The sequence below is a fragment of the Stegodyphus dumicola genome, chromosome 11 (genome assembly GCF_044657685.1).
Source record: "Stegodyphus dumicola isolate Sdum_Otavi_A_Nest chromosome 11, ASM4465768v1".
Taxonomy (NCBI): domain Eukaryota; kingdom Metazoa; phylum Arthropoda; class Arachnida; order Araneae; family Eresidae; genus Stegodyphus; species Stegodyphus dumicola.
Genome location: NC_140778.1, coordinates 62,608,556 through 62,628,965, shown reverse-complemented (window position 1 = coordinate 62,628,965; position 20,410 = coordinate 62,608,556). Strand labels below are relative to the sequence as shown.

The following is a 20,410-nucleotide window of genomic DNA, read 5'->3' as shown; positions in this document are numbered from 1 at the left end:
GTCTGTAAAAGTATTGCAACTAATCTTCTGTGAGAAAATACTATTGCAGAAAACAAATACTTTAATTGAACTGAGATTTACATATACAAATTGGAAGACTTTCCTAATATATTATTTAGTGTTGAAATTGGCAGAGAATTCTAAATTTTATTAGATAAATAAAACAATTTAAAAATTATATATTAAGCTTTTCAAAAATACAGTATATTTGAGAATTTTACTATCAATTTATACAATATAATGTGTTACATTTCTTGAAAAACAAACATCACACAAAAATGCAATACATTTTAGAAAACGTTCAAATTATAATTTGTTAGTATTTAGAAACTTTCTGAAAAAAATAAAAGTATAAGCTTGTGGCTTTGTGAGCTAAATTTAGTACCCAGTATTGAAAGGAAAAAAAAAAAAAAAAAAAAAGCAACATATCTTTTGCGCACGAAAACGTGAGAAAGCCTTTTTTGTGTGTATTTTTTACTTGGTGATAAAAAAAAATGCTGTCTGTAATTTTCAGCGCTAAAAATGAAGCGGAAAGTTAGTTCTATACGGCAAATAATTTTTGCGATATACCACCTTAAAAAAGACACAGCTGATTCACTAACACACTGTTTTCGCTAGAAATTTATTACACATTTCACATGAGAATCCACCGAATTTTCCACTCCGTTGCCTTTTATATTAATAAAAGTTACAAATCTAAACAAAAAACATATCATCAAAAGATACGAAAAATAGAATAGGAGGAGGAAATGAATCCAAAGCAAACTCTTCAATTATTGGCATAAAAATTGGCGGCCAAAAGCAGTCTCCGAGGATTCCGAGGATGGACGGAGAAGGTGACGGTCGCTCGTGTAACGAGCTCCCGCCAACGCAGGGCAATTCTCCGAATTTTTGCGAAAATAATGTAATTATTGACCAAGATATGAGTGAAACCAGGGATCATGCTCCCTCTGTGCAATCGGCGTCGCCAGATGACGAGCGCATGAACCTCGTAATACAGTTCTACGACTTGAAGCAGCAGTTTGAAGCTATCCAGAGGCAGAAGAGCTTCATGAAGCGGACTCCTTCTCCGTTGGACACTAATGGATATGATCAGCTCGACCGGGCGGGTAAGTCACTTTTTCACAAGATTAATGACATTGCTAACGCTCTAGATGTTCCAATTTTTCATCTTCCCTCAACCAGAGAGGAATTTTTAAATATATTGGAGAGCGAGCGCTTAGCCAAGATGGCCGCCGCTCAATCCGCAGAAGATCCTTGCAAGCACGAGGCATCTATTCCCACGCACGAGGTGCGGGGGAAACCAGTCCAGTCGACGTCATCGCGGAAGCGAAAGACGCAGACAATCGACTCAGACGGGTTTATCACCCCCGCGGCTCGAAAGCAAGGGAAGGCGCCTATTGTGGATCTCACAATAGATGATTTGGCTTTGAACGCTAAAGATACAAATAGTGCTATTCTAAATTGACAGCCACTGAAAAAAATGCTACTCCTAAAAAGGAGAGGAGTACTAACAAGTATGAGAAAATCAAAAACTCATTAATCAATGAGCAATCAAATGAAGCAGAAATTGTTACTGCAAGTAAAAGTGAGGGAGTTAATTCCGAGCAGGCACGGAACGTTCCCCCCCCCACACCGCAGTCTGAGATTCCGGCAATACATCTCAAAAGCAGCAAAAACTGGAAGACGCAAGTGTCTTTCATGAGAGAAATTGCCCCAAACTTACGGAGCATCCTGACTGGACCTTATCTCAAAATTTTTGTTCAGACAGAGCTGGAGTTCAGGGAGGTTACCCGCTGGATGAAGCAAGCCGGCATCCAGTTCAAAACTTTCGACTTAAAGCAGGACCGGCCAGTCAAAATTGTTATCAGAGGCCTCCCTGTTGAAACTGAAATCGGGGATATCAAAGAGGAAGTTGAGGCGATGGGATTTAAAGTGCATCGCATCGTTCGGCTTACTCAGCCTGGCTCCAGACATCCAATGCCACTTGTATATTTACAAGTTATCCCTCACCCCTTCCTCGATCATCTGTTTGCCGTCACTGACATGTGAGGCACAGAGATCAGCATTGAGCGTTACCGCGGCCGCAAGGGCCCTACTCAGTGCTTTCGGTGCCAGGGCTTTTTCCATTCTTCGGAACTCTGCACCCTTCCAATCCGTTGTGTCAGATGCTCTGGACCCCATTGGGCACGTGAGTGTACCAAAGGATTAGATGTACCAGCCACTTGCTGCAACTGCGGTTGAGATCACCCAGCTTCGTACAAATCTTGTCCCCGATACCCAGGCAACAAACGGGCTCGCGGTAAAAATTCCGCGCCTAGGACTAGGGCAGCTGCTCAAACAGCCCCCCTCAGGGTTCTTCTAAGCCCCCAGCAAACGCTGAGACAAGACGTCCCATGCCTGCTCCCCCGAGCAACGTCAGTTCACCATCTTATGCACAGATGGTGAAGAACACCACTGAGCACGGATTCAAATCCACGAATCCAAGACTGCCGGTTGCAGAAGCCCCTGCAGCCCCAGCAGTGTCAGCCACAGCAGAGTGTAGCAATGATTCAGACGATGTCTTCTCATCTACACTAAAATGCTTAATTGAAATCTCCCGCGACCCAGCGGTAGACAAGCATATTCTGCTCCTTGCCTTCAAAAAAGCAATGCCTAAACTCAGGCAAGCAGATGCTTTAATGAGGGCATTTTATATTTATGAAAGCTATGTTGAGCTTTCAACCTAATTCGGCTTTTTTTAGACCCATGTCTTCTGTTTTTCAGTGATGAACCTTTAACAACGGCATAAAATTCAATTGTATAAATAACAGTTCAAACACCATCAGAGAACTGACCATTTGCACATGGAACGCCAATGGTTTAACTTCAAAAATTCACGAAGTTCGTGATTTTGTAGTAGAGCACGATATTGACGTGTTTTTAGTCCAAGAGACTCACCTTACCCCAGGGAATACTCCCAAAATTGGGAATTATGACATTTATTGTACTGACAGGGTGTCACAGGGCAGAAATCCCTGTGGCGGCACTTGTATCTATGTGAAGCGTTCGTTAAAGCACCACAGGATACCGACCCCTGATTTAAATTTTTTGGAAGCGACAATCATCAAAATTTTCCTTCAAAATTCCTCCCCGCTGACAATAGTCTCAGCTTATTTACCTCCACTGTCTACAGCACGTGGAAGGCCAGCTTTTCCTGTCAGTGATTTTGATAAAATTTTGAATATTTCAAATCACCTAATAATTGCTGGTGATCTAAATTCACGCCATACCGCATGGTTTTGTTCTAACAGGAACAGGTATGGTATTAGTTTAAATTCATGGTGCCAGAGTAACCATGTACACATCATAGCTCCTAACCTCCCGACCTTTTACCCTCATAGAGGGTCCCCTGCAGTTCTTGATCTGGCTGCCTTTTATAACATATTCTTTCGGCATGAGATAAAAGTGATTCAGGATTTGGACTCTGATCACTACCCCGTTTTGATATCCCTAGATATTCAAAATCGATACTCAAAATTAGAGGAGCAAGTCTCAACAAATTGGGACGACTTTAGATTTATTTTGGAAAAACTTCACTCCCTCCCATCAAAATTTCCAGCAATTCGGACTTTGACAGGCATATCAAAAGTTTGGAGTCTTTATTGAAAGAAGCGAGAGCTGCGGCTTCAAAGCCACGTAAACATCCAGGTGCTAGGCTCCCACCTGAGACTAAATTCAAAATTAAGCAGCGAAATTACTTGCGAAGAATTTGGCAAAGGTCACGAGATCCCAACATCCGTGCCCAATTTCGCAAGATACAGAACGAGATAAGGACCGAAACCCGCTTATTAAAACAAGCGGAATGGAAAACATTCATTGAGTCCCTAACGACTGAAGACAAATCGATTTGGCGCGCAGCCGCCCAAACACACATTCCGCCCCTTCAAACGGCCGATGGCGCGCAGATGGCCTACACCGACTCAGAAATGGCAAATGTCATAGCTGACAGCCTTGCAACTCAATTCACAACAAACCACGACTCCTACTGTAACCGTCCGGTTACACAGGGGCGCATACAAGCACGGGTTAAAGATTTTCTAACACAACCTACCACACCTGAACTCAGGCCGACGGACCCTTCTGAAGTCATGGTTTTCATTGACAAACTGAAACCTGACAAGGCACCTGGCATAGATTCTATTTCGAATCGCATGATCAAAAACTTCCCCCCTATGTTTATCGTATGGATCACGGTCCTCATAAATTTAATGCTCAGGAGAAGCTATTTCCTCGACTGCTGGAAAATTGCAGCAGTCGTTCCCATTCCAAAACCGGGACAAAATTTAAACCTGCCCGTCAATTACAGACCCATCAGTCTGTTATCTTCTCTCTCTAAGATCTATGAATTTGTCTTACTTAATCGCCTGAATGAATTCTGTCGGGATCAAAATTTACTAATCCCGGAACAATTCGGCTTCCGACCTAAACACTCCACGGTACACCAGTTACTCCGTGTAGTGGAATTCATTCATGAAGGCTTTCGTAAGCGAGAGAGAACTGGAATTGTCTATCTAGACGTTGCCAAAGCCTTTGATAGGACTTGGCATGACGGGATTATTTACAAGCTCATGCGGCTTGGTTTTTCGGCTCATCTCATTAAAATTATTAACTCGTACTTGACCGGACGCAGTTTCCGCGTGCGAGTTAACCACGAATTCTCCTCTCCCCGCCCAATCTATGCTGGGGTGGCTCAAGGAAGTCTCCTCGCCCCCGCAATCTTTAACCTTTATGTAAATGATATTCCTAAGGCCCCAAATATCGATCTTGCATTATACGCAGACGATACAGCCATCATTTCTCAACACTCAACACCCTCCAGGTAATCTCACGATTGCAGAGTTACCTTTCGACCTTAGAACTCTGGCTCGGTCTGTATAAAATCAAAATTAATGTCGCAAAATGTGCTGCCACCATGTTCATCCGAAGAAATATCCCAAATTTACCCAACTTAATGCTCTTCGGTGAACCCATTCCCTGGGTCTCTTCTTACAAATATCTAGGTGTTTTACTAGACTCAAAATTAACTTGGCAGCCTCACATCCGCAAAATCATAGCGGGTGCGACAGCTGTCAAAACCGCCCTACGCCCCCTCTTAGCTAGTCATAGCGACCTGTCAACTGATAACAAAATCTTGCTCTACAAATCAATGATTAGGCCGGTTCTTACGTATGCGTGTCCCGTATGGGGCCCATGCGCACTGACTAACAGAAAACATGTCCAAATTTTTCAATCAAAAATGCTTCGGCAAATTCTAAAAGCTCCGTGGTTTGTACGGAACGAAGAGATTCATAACGACCTCAAAATCATGCCCATTAATCGCTATATACAGCGACTTTCGGAAAAATTTTTCAAAAATATTCAACGTGTCGCTAATCCTGTGCTTCATATGCTACCCGTATACGATCCGGCAGTTGCTTCTTCCCGAAAAAGGCCCAGAGCGGTACTTAATAGGGAATATTCGGATCTGCCATTTAAACGGGCTAGATATGAGCACACTGATAACCACGTGAATAACTACCTCTCGTTCCTTAACCCCCCCGCCTCTAACGTTCTTTAATGCACACGGCATTAACTCGAGGAACCTCCTTAGCGTTTCTTTAACAAGAAACATCACAGTCAGATAGGACTGATTTAACTTACTCTAATCTTTCAACTAAAATAAAACTGGAAAAGTTCTCTCTAAACCTGATAAAGATTCTTTAAACTTTAACTTCTCTCTTCCTCTAAGAAGGAACTTTCTTAGGCGCTTAACAGCGTCTTTTTTGGCTTTTAAAAACCGCAATGAGTAGCGGTCAAAAAATTGAAACTTCTCCCTCCCAGCTGATCACTGACAGAACCACTTTTTCGACCTGTAAACAGGTTCCCCCCTCCCCTCACCTCGAAGAGCGCGCATCGGAATTCCCCTGCGTGTCCTTCATCTGACGTATGCAAAGAAAATGATTATCAAGGTTCAAGGAAACTTCACCTTTTATATTTCTAGTCAAAATTTTTCTGGCTGCCCCTGTCTAAATTATTCTGGCCCTTTTTCGGCGCAAAATTAAGACTTTCTGAGTTTTTTGCCTTTTTTTGACTCAGTGTGAAGGCACTTACTCCAAGTCATTCGGCTTATCAAAATTTTTTCCTTATTTGACAATACCCTCTTTCGGACGATTAAATTTCCTTTGAAGATGTGGAGGTAAAGGCGTAATTGCCTATGAACTCCGTAAATTGCACTTCCTTGATCCTTGATCCTTGAGCAGTCTCCGACGGTGGCTTATTCTGATTGGTTGAATTTCTTCAGTTCCCGGCGGGTTTTAGCAACACCTCCTTATAGAAGGAAGCCGGGACACTGAAGCGAGGGGAAGCTCTGACGTCACAGGTAGTCGTCTCTGACTCACCTCGCTCCTTCAAACAAAATCAAAGCCCCGTAGTTGAGCCAAGAGCGACGAACGTGGAGCGGTTATTTGCGTTAGCGACAGAGTTTTTATATTGTCTCGTTCTTTTTTTATATATTGTCTCGTGCTTTTATAATTTCATACGATGCCTCATAAATGTGCTGTAGCCACATGTCGTGGTAATTATAAAAACGGACCAAAAGTGGCTGTATTCAAGTTTCCAAATGAGACTGAACTCGGGATGAAATGGATAAGGAGTCTACGAAGAAAAGATGGCTTTCAACCTACTAAACATACCAGAGTAAGTTCAATTTTACTGCATTTTTTATGTTTTGTATCTTTACATTTTTTTATTACTTTTATTGATAGGTATGTGATGTTTATGCTTACGATATTAGATTTTGATCTGTGGGTAAGAAGTTTTATGTTTGAAAGATTTTAATCTTGCCTGTTTTAATCATTTCAAAAAAATATTTTCCTTCAAAGTTTTATGAATGAAATAAAGTTCCATATAACAGGAATAATTCTAAATTTAGTAGTTACATAAATGCCAATAATTTGTAAATGCTTTCTAGTATACTGTGCAGGCAGATTCTGTAGTTATTCCAAATTTATCATAATTTATATGACAAGGAACTACTAAGTAATCATAATAGGTTTCATTTTAAAATTTTTGTAATGATATATGAAAGTTTGGTATGATGTATTCAAGGTAATTATTTGTATTTGGTAACCAGTGTTTGTTGTAAACAATTATCTCAAATATATAATTTTCTTTAAATGTAAATAAAGCTGTAATCATTATGATGAGCATTCCAGATTTTACAAATTACTTAAATTATACACGTAATTGAAATGATATTACTGGTTTTTTAATTCGTATTTATGTATCAAATTATTTATTTAAATCATAGGGCTTATTGACTTCTGTTACTAAATATTAACATGCATCTAACTTTTGTACTCGCAACAAGTTGATTTTTGAATATTTTCTTTTATAGATATGTGAATTACATTTTCGATCAGATGAAATAATACGAGAAATCGAAATGTATGATGAGAAATCAGCGAAGTTAATTAAAGCCCCAATTTCTAGGCCACGTTTGAAAAAAGGATGCATACCTTCTCAGTTCCCTGATGGCCCATCCTACATGTCATCAAATTCTGTATCGAGAATGTCACCAGAAAAGAAGAAAGCTCGTTTAGAAGAGAAATACCTGGAGAAAGCGATAGAAGAAAGTTTGAAAATGAAAGAACGGTATGATAATGAACAATCATTTGAAAGTTTAATTGAATTCAATAATTGCCTAGAACATCAGATTTTAGAAACATTTTGGACAACTGTACATACTGAAAATTCAACTATGTTACTTGATATTTTAAGTGACCCAGCTCCAGAAATTCAGAAATCGGTAGTAATAAATGAGGATTTAACAGTATGTGTTTATATTAAAAACATCGCTATAAAATCTATTGGTAAATTTGTTTTCCCTCTAAAAATTAGTAATGTAAATATGTTTCTAGAAGTACTAAAGGAAGTTGAAAGTCTGTCTCATAACTTACAAAATGAAGAATATATTAAGAATTCTATACAAATTGTGGATGATATGCTTTCAGAATTGAAAAGAGTGTTACCTGAAAAAGAAACTGAACTGAACTTCCTTTCAGGGCAAGTAAATAAACTAAATGTAAAGAAAGAGAAGTATCGATATACTCCAGATTTACTTATTTTTTGCAGTTTGTTAAACTCGATCTCACCGCATGCATACAAGTTTTTACGACATTCAGGTTACATTTCTATTCCCCATCCACGTACTATTCGTAGAATTTGTTCAATGTTTTCTCTTAATCCTATTACTGAGCAATTTAATGATGACTTTTTAGGATATGTTAAACAAAGATGCAAGGATTTAGAAGAAAATGATAAAACTGTAATTATTGTGATGAAGTGCATTTAAATTCATGTTTCGATTTTAAAGGAGGAAATTTGTGTGGCATGGCCTACAACTGTGAAAAAGCTGCTACAAGTGCTTATGTTTTTATGATACGTAGCTTATTATCACCTTTCAAGGATGTGGCACATATATTACCAGTTAAATCATTAAATGCTGAGGATCTGTATCAATATCTTAAGAAAATTATAATTGGTTTAGAAAATATAGGTTATAGAATTGTGGCAGTTGTCTCTGACAATAATTCAATAAATAAAAAAGCCATGTCATTATTTTGTATGCCTCCAAAAATTAGTATTGTGTATAAAAACCCTGCAGACTTATCTCGGTCACTATTTTTTGTTATTGACTCAGTGCACATCTTGAAGTGTGTCAGGAACAACTGGATAAATAAAAAAACTTCTGGGCAATGTTTATTTTATCCAAATTTTGAAAATTTTTCCAAGGTCGAAACAGCGGCATTTGCATGCATAAAAAGTCTCCATTCATTAGAGGCAGGCAGAATTGTAAAATATAGTTATGGTTTGACTCTGAAAGCTCTGTATCCAACCAATTTGGAAAGACAAAATATCAAGCTAGCATTACAAATATTTGACAGTCGTCTTGCAGAGGCAATAATGGCTATTGGTAAAGAAAATAGTATTTTAAATTACGAAACAACAGCTGAATTTATTAAAATTATATCTACATGGTGGTCAATAGTCAATGTCAAAAGTATCTTTAAAGGACACCATAAGATGAATGAGTATCAAAAGCCGTTAACTGTGCAAAATGATGATGTTAGATATATTTATTTAAATAAGTTACTTGAGTGGTTAGATCAGTGGAAACTTTTAGGCTGTTCTAGTGGTGGACTAACTAAGGAAACACATTTTGCATTAACACATACTAGCTATTCGTTGCTCGAAATGGCAAGGTATTGCATTGAAGAGCTAAAATTTACTTACTTTTTACCAGGAAAAGTTCAGACAGATCTCCTAGAGAATAGATTCGGAAAATATAGACAGCTGGCTGGTTCACAACATAATATTTCTATAAGGCAAGTATATGAAACTGAAGCAAAATTAAGATTACAAAGTCTTCTGCCAACTGTTATTAAATCATCAAAGTATGGAGGAATTCCTATTTATCTAAATTGTAAAAACCTGTGTATTGAATCTCTGGAGCAAGAAAATATTGGATGCACTTTCTCAGGAAGAATAACTATTACAAATGAAGATATACAAAATGTTCAAAATAACATACCAATTTTAATGTATATAGCTGGTTACTGTAGTTATAAAGTTGTGAAACTATTAAGCTGTGATATTTGTAAAGGCAATCTAACTATTGATAAAGAATTAATTGTAGAAAATGAAGGACAGTCTTGGATAAAAAGATTTGATAGAGGACTTCTATATCCTCATCCTGATGTACTAAATTCAGTAATATATAATTATGTTGTTATTCAAAAACTTGTATCTGAAGAATTTGAGAATGAATTTTTATTTTCTGCAAATCAGAGGGATATAGCATGTAACTTAACTCTAGACATACTGATAGAAAATGACATTTTTTTAAATCTAGATGATTGCCCTAAAGCTCATGAGTCACAGAAAGTGTTAAAGCAGATTCTTTGGTCATCAACGAACACATTTTTAAATAATTATTGCAAATTAAAGAATGATACACTAAACCAGAAAAGCATTGCAAAAGAGCGCAAATTGAAAACTTTAAAGCATAAATAAAAATATAATGGGTGTTTAGCAATTAAACATTTAAAAAATGTAGGTTTTAATTCAAATGATGCTGTATTTCATAGACTAGTAAGTTTAATAACTTTAATGCATGTAACAAGACACAAAAAATTAATTGAGCAAAGCCTAGTGATGTTAGTTCAGATTTATTTCTGTTGAAAAAATATTTTCGCATCTAACAGTTACTGTTACACATTATTGTGAATTCCTTATGATTTTTTTCTACTCATGTATGCTGTCTGTTTAACCTTGAGATCACTTGAAAAGTAATAGTAACGAAAAATTCATTTCTATGCATCTATGTAAATAAGTGTCTGGGTTGTATTTTAAATGGTCCTTATTATTAATGTGGATATCAAATTAGTGTTAACATATGGTAAGATTCTTTATCATTATAATTGACTTGAAATATTGAAAAATTCATTTCCTTGCCCTTAATTTGTTGTGTAAAAAAGTGTCTGCGTTATGTTTTTATGTGGCCACTATTTTTATCATTTCGGTATAATTTTGGTGTTAACATGATAAAATACTTTATCAAAGTAACAGTTATATGTTTCAAAATGCTTACAAAATGTTATGTATATAATAACTGCTACTGTTATACTGGTAATGGGTCATTATACTTTTGTTGATATGGACAGATATTGACTGTTTTACATTCAGATGACTTGAAATATTGAAGAAGGCATGTCCTTTTTTTAATTTCTCATCGCGTAAAAAAGTGTCTCGGTTTGTGTTTTAGTGCGGCCACTACTTTTATCATTTGGATATAAGTTTGGTGTTAACATATGGTAAAATGCTTTCTCCTGATAAAAGTGATATGTTTCAGCATGGGTACAAAATGATATGTATATAATAACTGCCACTGTTATACTGGTAATGGGTCATTATACTTTTGTTGATATGGACAGATACTGACTGTTTAACATTCAGATGACTTGAAATATTGAAGAAGGCATTTCCTTGCCTTTAAATTGTCATTGCGTAAAAAGGTGTCTCGGTTTGTGTTTTAGCGCAGCCACTACTTTTATCATTTGGGTATAAGTTTGGTGTTGACATATGGTAAAATGCTTTCTCCTGATAAAAGTTATGTTTCAGCATGCTTACCGAATGATATGTATATAATAACTGCCACTGTTATACTGGTAATGGGTCATTATAATTTTGTTGATATGAACATATACTGACTGTTTTATATTTAGATGACTTGAAATATTGAAGAAGGCATGTCCTTTTTTTAATTTGTCATCGCGTAAAAAAGTATCTCGGTTTGTGTTTTAGTGCGGCCACTACTTTTATCATTTGGGTATAAGTTTGGTGTTGACATATGGTAAAATGCTTTCTCCTGATAAAAGTTATGTTTCAGCATGCTTACCGAATGATATGTATATAATAACTGCCACTGTTATACTGGTAATGGGTCATTATAATTCTGTTGATATGAACATATACTGACTGTTTTATATTTAGATGACTTGAAATATTGAAGAAGGCATGTCCTTTTTACTTCCTTGTACGAAGTAAAAAGGAAGTATTGTAATCGCAAAAAGTTTCAGGCAGCATATTTCACCGAAAATATCCATTTTGACCGCTATCGAATGCAATTTAACGATGTTTTTGCACCATATCTGTACGTAAGGACAGAATAAAATACTCTTTTCCTTCAAAAAAATTATAAAACTGCTTAAAAAATTGAAACTAAAATTAATTCTGAAGAGAATTTTTCATGGCTTCTGTACGAACGTATGTACGTACGTTCGTGCGTACGTTCATATCTCACATAACTCAAAAACGAGTAGCCTCAGAACGTTGAAATTTTGTATATAGGACTGCTATAACATGTATATGTGCACCTCGTATTTTGGTTGCAATCGGCCACACCAAACGTATATAAATATATTTATATATATATCCACTCTATGACTTGAAATATTGAAGAAGGAATTTCCTTGCCTTTAATTTGTCATCGCATAAAAATGTGTGTGGGTTATGTTTTAAGTGGCCACTACTCTTATCATTTTGATATAATTTTTGTGTTAACATATGGTAAAATGTTTTATCGAGGTAACAGTTATATGTTTCCAGCATGATTAGAAAATTGTATGTTTATAATAGCTGCTGCTATTATACTGGGAATGGGTCATTATAATTTTGTTCATATGGACATGCACTGACTGTTTTATATTCAGAGCACTTGAAAGATGATAATATTGAAAAATTCATTTTCGTGCTGTTGAGTGTTTGCTGCATAAAATGGTATCTGGGTTGTATTTAAATGGCTACCACTTAATGTTTAGTAAGTGGTTATCATTTGGTGTTAACATACTGTAAAATGCTTTCTCATGATAAAAGTTGTGTTTCAGCATGCTTACAAGATGACAAGTTTATGGTAACTGCTGCTTTTATACTGAGAATGGGTCATTATAATTCATATTTTTATATGGGCATGTACTGACTGTTTTACAATTAAAAATATTGAAAAATTCATTTCCTTGTCTTTAATTTGTTGTTGTGTAAGAAAGGGTCTATGTTGTGTCTTTAAGTGGCCATTACTTATATCATTTGAGTATAATTTTCATGTTACCATATGATAAATTACTTTATCAAGATAACAGTTATGTGTTTCAGCATGGCGACAAAATAACAGGTTTGTAATAACTCCTACTATTATTCTGGGAATTGGCTGAATAAAGGGTGTCTCTGATTAGGAGCACTCATTTCACAAACCTGTGATTTTCATGTGCATTTTGAAATTACCGGTGTCCCATAATTAAGACTGGTGGCTTTCTGGACAAATCATTTTGATATATTCTTTGCTTAAATTAAACAAGCCTGATAGCGAGTAACTTAGAAGATCACGATTTTAGCTTGGAAAAATTACAACAAAATTGTGTTGCATGTAGTGACCAGATACTTTCAAATTGGATACTGGTGCATAGGTAAAACATTTTTATTATTTTCTATATTTGAAACATTAACTGATAATCACTTCCTTTACACAACATCAATAAATGTTTTTACATATACTGGTGATGCTGACATCCATTTGCTGTTGAATGTATCTTTATATGCTTCATAAATAATAATAGCCATCGTATAAAATTTAATATCATTTGTGCACCTGAAGTGTTTTAAATGGTAATGGACGGTCTTCTCAAGTGTTTGCCCGATATTTATCCATATTATGGCAGTATCGTAATACATTTTGAAACTATTAATTGGCTGTTGTAAAAAGTTAATAACGGTGTTTGTAATTGCCAGACAAAATGGGTTGAAATTTAACGAATAGAAACTTGAACTTGCAGTATCAAAATTTAAATATTAAGGTCACATAGTCTCATCTTATTGTTCCTGATGAGACCCAATTAATATAGAAGCAGTTTTGAAATTTTCACACCTGTTAATAAATAAGAATTGATGAGCTTTCTTAGTATGGTAATATGCTTAATGAGATTTCTGCTTCAATTTTCACAAGAAAGTTTGAATAATTTATTGATAAAAAGAGATCAGCTGGTTTTAACTTATTTGTATGTTATAACTTAGGTGTTGTGTTGTTATGCTGACTGCTTGCATAAAATTGTAAATAAAATTTTTTTATTTTTCACTTGTGAATCTTTATTTTCAAGTTCAGCTATATAACTAACACAATACAGTTAAGTACATATACAACTAATATTATTGGTTCTACAGATTTAAGCAATAATTTTAAATTGCACATTGAATTATTTGCTAAGCAAACCTCTGATATACTAATTTATTTGAAACTTGCAAGACACATAGCATATTATAGACAAAATTTAGTGCATTTTTATACCATTTTCTTTTAAAGACAAATTACTGATTGGAAGAAAAATGAAATGATAAGTAATAGTTTGTATGCAGATAATTTGGGTTTTTTTCATAAATATTAGAAAAATATAAAGCAATATTAAATTATGAGGGAAAAGTCAGAAATTCCTTTTTTGAGTTAGTATGGCTGATTTTTAACTTTTTAAATGCTGCTGTGAAACCTACAAGGAAGTATAATTCATTAAAGTCAAGAAATAAGAAACAAAAAATTCTTAAATTTATGTCAAATTTTATTGTGTTAAATTTTGAAGTAATTAAATTATTCATTATATATAATTGAATCTCTGAATAAAATCCCACCCAAGTATCTATATCAAATAGTGAAATCAACGTTAAGTACGGCACTAGCGCGCAGCCTGTTTTGTTTCGTTGCTCTCTCGGGGTTTCGACATAGACGACTACGCGTGACGTCACAATCCAGTGTCCCGGCTTCCTTCTATAAGGAGGTGTTGGTTTTAGCCGCCCGTGAGACTAAATTTCAACTTGGCAGGAAATTTTGATTGGTTAGCTTTGGTGACGTCATTTTGACGTATTTAAACTCCACCTCTCATGTGGTTTACAATCAAAAGTCATTATGCGCAATGTTTGGGCATGACCAAAGATGGGTTCTTCTCTTGCTTTACCAAGATATCCATGTAGCCAGGGCTTAAATTGCGTCGGAGCCCACCGGAGTCTGGCTCCGGTACTTCTTAGTTTTAGGAAAAATTCATAATTTTAGCCGGAGCCCTAAATAAGAAGGCTTTGGCACTTCTTTTATGTAACTGAACAATAATTTCAGTAGAAATCTGGTCTTGGAAACTTTATTTTTAATAATAAAATTATATTAAAAATTGCTTATTAAATTCTAATTTATCACTTTGCATTTTATTAAATTTTAATTATTTAATTACTTTAACCATTAATTTTTTTAATAATGAATTATTTAATTTTTTAATTGTTAATGATTTTATTAGTCATCTTATTCTCTTATTTATTCTTGTTCCTCTTTCCTGAAGGTCTTCTATAGGGCTCTGGTACTTCTAATTTTTGAAATTAAACCCTGCGTATAGCTGACCGTTTTGTTTTTCTAATATGCTTCCTTAGGGATTATGACAGCCATATATTGGTAAAAGGTCTTAGACCATTTACCAAAGCAAAGATCCGAAATGGTTTATATGGTAAATAAGAGAGTCGTAAGGAAGGTTATATTGTAAGAATTTCGTTTGGTATGAAAACTTCAGTTTTCATAAAGGAAGTGGATAAAATGCAGATATTTTCTCCCCATGAGAGAAAAGTCCTAAAACTACTTCAACTGTTTTATTTTGTAAATGAAGATAAAATAGCGCCTGATATGTGTATGTACTAAAGAGGACTTTAATTATTTAGTGAAATAAATAAGGACAAAATACAAAATTTGAAATTGTAGTTTAAAAATAGGTTTTTATTTGATTAAAGCACTCGAGAGCTAACTGCCTACAGGGAAGAATGCCTTCCTGGAGAACTTTCTAAGGGAAACTGGCTCATATACACGTTACACATGAGGAAAAACACGAAAACGCCTATGCAGCCAGCCCAAATCATGTTTAGAATAAAAATTAATTTGTTATTTATTATCATTTGCAATTATTAGTGGTAAATATGTATTGAAATCCATTTAGAGCAAGATCTGCAAAGAAATGAATGCGGAAAAATCTAAATTCTCAGAAGAGATATAAAATTAACTGATTATAATCAGTAGAATTTGCTTTGAGTTAATCCATATTATGTAACGTTATCAAGTGGCTAAAAGTATAAAACACTGGTAATTAATTCTCCTTTCCTTGATTTGTAGTAGTTGAATGAAATGATCATAAGGTAATTTCATGACAAAGAAGCACTTAAAAGTCTATCATGCCTGAATTCTGCTTGAATGTTGAGTCATAAGGGTACAAGATCTCAAAATATATGTTAGAATGTGTCCGCGGTCAAAAAAGGGTTGGAGTAACTCCTATACATTTTGTGTTCATTAAATAATCTTGTACATATGATTAGGTAAAGGTTTTTAAGTCTTTTGCCATTAGTTGATCCATTAGCATGCTAATATAGTCTAACTTCATGCTTATTTTTACCCTATGTATCAATGATTTCTTATTATATACAGATAATATTAAGTTTTGGTCATTATTCATACTGTCAATAAATCAATATGAAGAATACATTTGTGATTTAAATTGAAAACGATTAGTTCAGTGTTTACAGATTCATGTGATGTAATGAAAGTTTATAATAAAATTAAGAATATTCTGTGGTTTATTTTCTTAAATGAAACTTTGTTTTTCCTCTGGAAAAAAATCCAAATAGCTTTATGTAAGAATCATTAAAGAGATCTTCATCAATAACAATGTGTTAATTAATGGAAACTATACACTTGTGTCTATATCAATAATATTTTCCTTTGAAATCTCTGTACAAGCCTTAGTAATCTCAAGGTGTGAGATTTATAATGTTGTAATATTCTGAAAAGTCACAGTTTCATGAAAAATTAAAAGCTGTATAATTTGCATCCATACATAAAAGCAAGAACTATGTATACATAAATTCTACGGTTTTACTGTGTGGAGCAAATCAACAAAAGCATTATCAAAGCATCACTATCAACAGTTTCATCACAAAACAACTACATTGCAGAGCATGTTTCCAAAGTATATCAATTTTTAAAGTACTGATTCTACTGAAAATGTATTGTTTACAAGATAAATAAATAGCTCTTGCATGCTTCGCCACTTTATAAAATTTTAAAGATTTTATTTTTATTTCTGTTATTGGTTGTCATATATCTGCATACTTTTGCAGCCCAATGATTTATTTACTGTATGAAATTTATTAATCAATTCTCTTGGAATAATTTAAGTTTTCACTATTCATAAATTGTTATTGCAATCACTAGGGATTCAAAAATGCTCAATAACAAAATACAGTAGCATTTTTAAAAACACTAAGATTTAGACTTATATGAATTTAAGAATTTTAAAGCACTTATTATATTTTTGTGGCATTTTTAATCATTTATTTAGAGAAATACCAGCACACTCTGATTTGTCAGCAGATACTGAATTATGATTTTCCTTTGTAATAATCAAGTGCGATTGTTATTCCTATTATGTTCTCTATCTGTATATGATGTTACTATCTATATTTGACTGAATCTGTAACTGCATATTTCATGCTGAAACTTTTAGTTCTTTTGCACATATTTTTGTGATACGTCCTAATAAACACATTATATGTCGATGTTTTGTAAAATGATGTTGCTAACTATACTGTATGTGTACCATCAACTGGAGAACTTTACACTAACAATTTAGTAGTGAAATACTGCGACAGACTATGCAGATCAAAAACTGATTAATAAATTACTTGTGTAACTAGCAAGGATGAAGTAGTGACAAGATTAAGAGCATTTTAAATTTATATACTGTTTTTAATTCATCATATTTTAATTTATAAACTATTTAGAGATTATTTTATATACAATATATTTACATGATGAGATATCAATATGCATGATCAAAAGAATCATAAGATAAGATAAGAGTTTCATTATTTCCAATGGCATCTATAGCAGCTTTCTTGTATGAAGTTGTTGAAATATTTTCAGTACTGCATGGACTTTTTCTTTTCTTTCTCGTAGAAAAGAAATTCTTTTGTTTCTCTGCTTTTTTATTTGTAGGTTCATTGTTCACCATTTTCAATTTCGGCTTTTCGTTCTTTAATTTTGTAATCACTTTATTCAGTGTGTTTTCAATATCTCCCAAAGTTATATTATTTACTGTTGTTGATGTTACAAGTTTTGATATGATACTCAGTTGATCTATAATATGGTACTTCGTTCCTGATTTTTTAAATTTTTGTGCTGATAGTTCAAGAAAGGATTTTACATCATTTGAGTCTTTAGTTTTAGCTGCTGTTCCTTATTAGGTAATCTTGTCTTTAAAATTATTGCATGTATATGTTTACAGACACTTCCTTTAATCGTGGCATCTGTGCATGTGCATACAAATGCATCGTTACAAATTTTGCACCATTTACAAACAATGTTACAATTAATGCATTATGTATGTATTTGAGTAACAGTATATTCAAGAGTAGGGTCACTTTCTGAAATCACATGCCAAGAAAACTCATTGATTTCTGTGATATTATTAGCTGGAAAATTTATTGCTCTGTTGTGTCGTAAATTTGTTTGGTTGATCTTTGATGTGTTTGCCCCTTTTGTTGTTTTGATAAATCTCTGGAACCATTTATCTTGCACCATATTAATAAGCTTCGCAATGCACCTATCAACCCTCTTGTTTTTCAATCCATCAAGATAAGAATATTTTAAAACTCGATGCAGTGCTTCAAGATGATTGTTAGTTGTGATGTTACATCTTTTTCTATAACATTTAGCCCACAATTCACATCTGTTTCCATAATTTGAAGCAAAATAATTAGCAAACTTGTCTGTATCTCTATCAGCAAAGAGTTTGCTGAGGAAATCAGATATCAGTGCTTCAAATTCTTTTATATCATGACATTCAGATACTACATTTAAAAATTTCAAAACTTCCTTTCGCTTTGAGGGGATAATTGAATTTGCTGCTTGCAGCCATGCCTTTTTAACGTGCCAGGTGCATAGAATCCTAAATTTGGCATCACACATTACTGTCCATGCAGTATAATATACTGGTGCATCATCACTCATAAAGCGGTTTACAGACAGCAGTCCAACTTTGTCCCTAATACACTGAAAACATTTTTGCATTGAACCTAAATTTACTCTATTGCTTAGGCAAAAAGCAGCAGGAAATCCTGAATTAAACTGGTCTATGACTAAAACTGTCAATAATTGAAAATCGTAAGCATTAGTCCCATGTGTGCTATCGATGCATGTGCTATCGGATCCAAACTTTAAAAGCATATGCTTTTGAACATTTGTCATTAAGATGATGCAGAAGTCACTAATTTCCAAGTGCTGATCTGCTGCTTCTCCTTGGTATTTTACAAAAAGAACTGGATTATCATCTAAACATTTCATTTTTTCTATCCAGATCCTTAAACTGACAGCAATCAGTTGGATGATATTGTTCATCATTACCAATACAGTAAGAATTAGAAATGTTATGTATGTCTTTTTTTGTCAATAAATGCTCCCTGCAAATGTCTTCTTTAATACTATTCCTTGTGGAATCTAATATTTTCTGTGGTGGAATGCCTTCATTTAACTTACCTGAAAATATTGCATTTATATGATAATGTTGTATAATAATGTCTGTTTTATATTGAATTTCACAATCAAGTTCATAAAGAAACTTACCTGCAATCACTTCTCGCAAATCTTTTGTTAATGGCAAATGTTCTAGATCTACTGTGTGTCTCACATGTGTTTGGAAATATAAAATCTTAATAATGCCATTACTGGTAACTTCAATAGTAGATGGACAGTGCCCCTCTATTTTGCAGGTACCTTGTGATTTTATAGCTCTTACACCTCTACTTTTAGAATCATAAAATCCAGATCGATGACAAAGGAAGTAACTCTTTTTCCCACCTTCTTTAAGAGTTATTGTACTTCTCAAAAAGTAAGAAATTTTTTCCCTTTGTTCTTCCTCACTTTTCCATTGTAAGAAATCTAAATTTGAAGGGTAAACATTAGCCTACATACAATATAAAAGCCCATTATAATTGTGAACTAGTAAATCTTTAAAACAAAATTACTAATTTAAAACTAACCAAAATCTTATTTTGGCACTGATTGTAAATAGATACTGGTCACTTTAGCAGAATTTTTTTTCTCTTCAAGAAGAGGGACCTGTGTCTAATTGCTCTCAAAACCGATAGTTTTATTTAAAATCTACACTGAAATAAAGTTGCCTAATTTTAAGTCAGGGGCATAGCTAGAGGAGGGCATCTGTCCCCGGGCGCAGAATCCAAGGAGCGCCAAACTGATGTTACGACATTTTAGAATTAAATGTTTTCCATTCTTGGCAAGCAATAGAGGGTGCGAAACCTTCAGTTGTCCCTGAGCGATGAAAACCCTGGCTACAACTCTGTTTTAAGTTGTACATTGGCATATTTTTCTTCCTATTTGACAGTTACTAGTACTCGTGTTCCAGCTAAACAAGACTTAAAACATATTCCCCAAAGTTGTATAATAATGCAAGAAATTTATTCTTAAGAGACAAATTGTCATCAGACATTTTCCATAACATGAGTGTCATCTGGCCTATGTCTAAAGTAAAAAAACATTGTAGCCTGTTTCTTGATAACTGATACAATGTGTATAGGTTATTAAAATTTTAAGACATCGAATAAATTTCTTTAAGTAGTTTTAAAATAACATATAATAAATTTTAAGCATCATTTACATATAATAAAATAAGTGTCTATCATTATGATACTAAATTTACGATTGAAGGTTGCCACTTTAATAAAGATTTTAACAATTTTTTAATAGGTC

At 34.2% G+C, this 20,410-nt stretch overlaps 2 protein-coding genes across 4 annotated transcripts in view; both read left to right on the top strand.

The window, feature by feature from the left end:
* Positions 1-708: 708 nt before the first annotated feature.
* LOC146994049 (uncharacterized) overlaps positions 709-20,410 on the top strand; it is a 126,848-nt gene continuing 107,146 nt past the window's right edge. For 2 of the 3 annotated variants that reach the window (XR_015043973.1, XR_015043974.1), the window contains exon 1: positions 709-1,109. Coding sequence is in view for 1 of the 3 variants with exons in the window: in XM_085826753.1 (XP_085682879.1) it covers positions 824-1,109 (286 nt within the window). In the remaining 2 variants the exon portion in view is untranslated. The remainder of the gene's footprint in view (positions 1,110-20,410) is intronic. The other variant, XM_085826753.1, reaches the window with a different exon arrangement.
* Positions 6,238-8,374, top strand: LOC146994050 (uncharacterized). Its single transcript, XM_085826752.1, has 2 exons — positions 6,238-6,717; positions 7,418-8,374. The coding sequence occupies exons 1-2, from the start codon at positions 6,562-6,564 to the stop codon at positions 8,372-8,374; spliced, it is 1,113 nt and encodes a 370-aa protein (XP_085682878.1). The 5' UTR covers positions 6,238-6,561.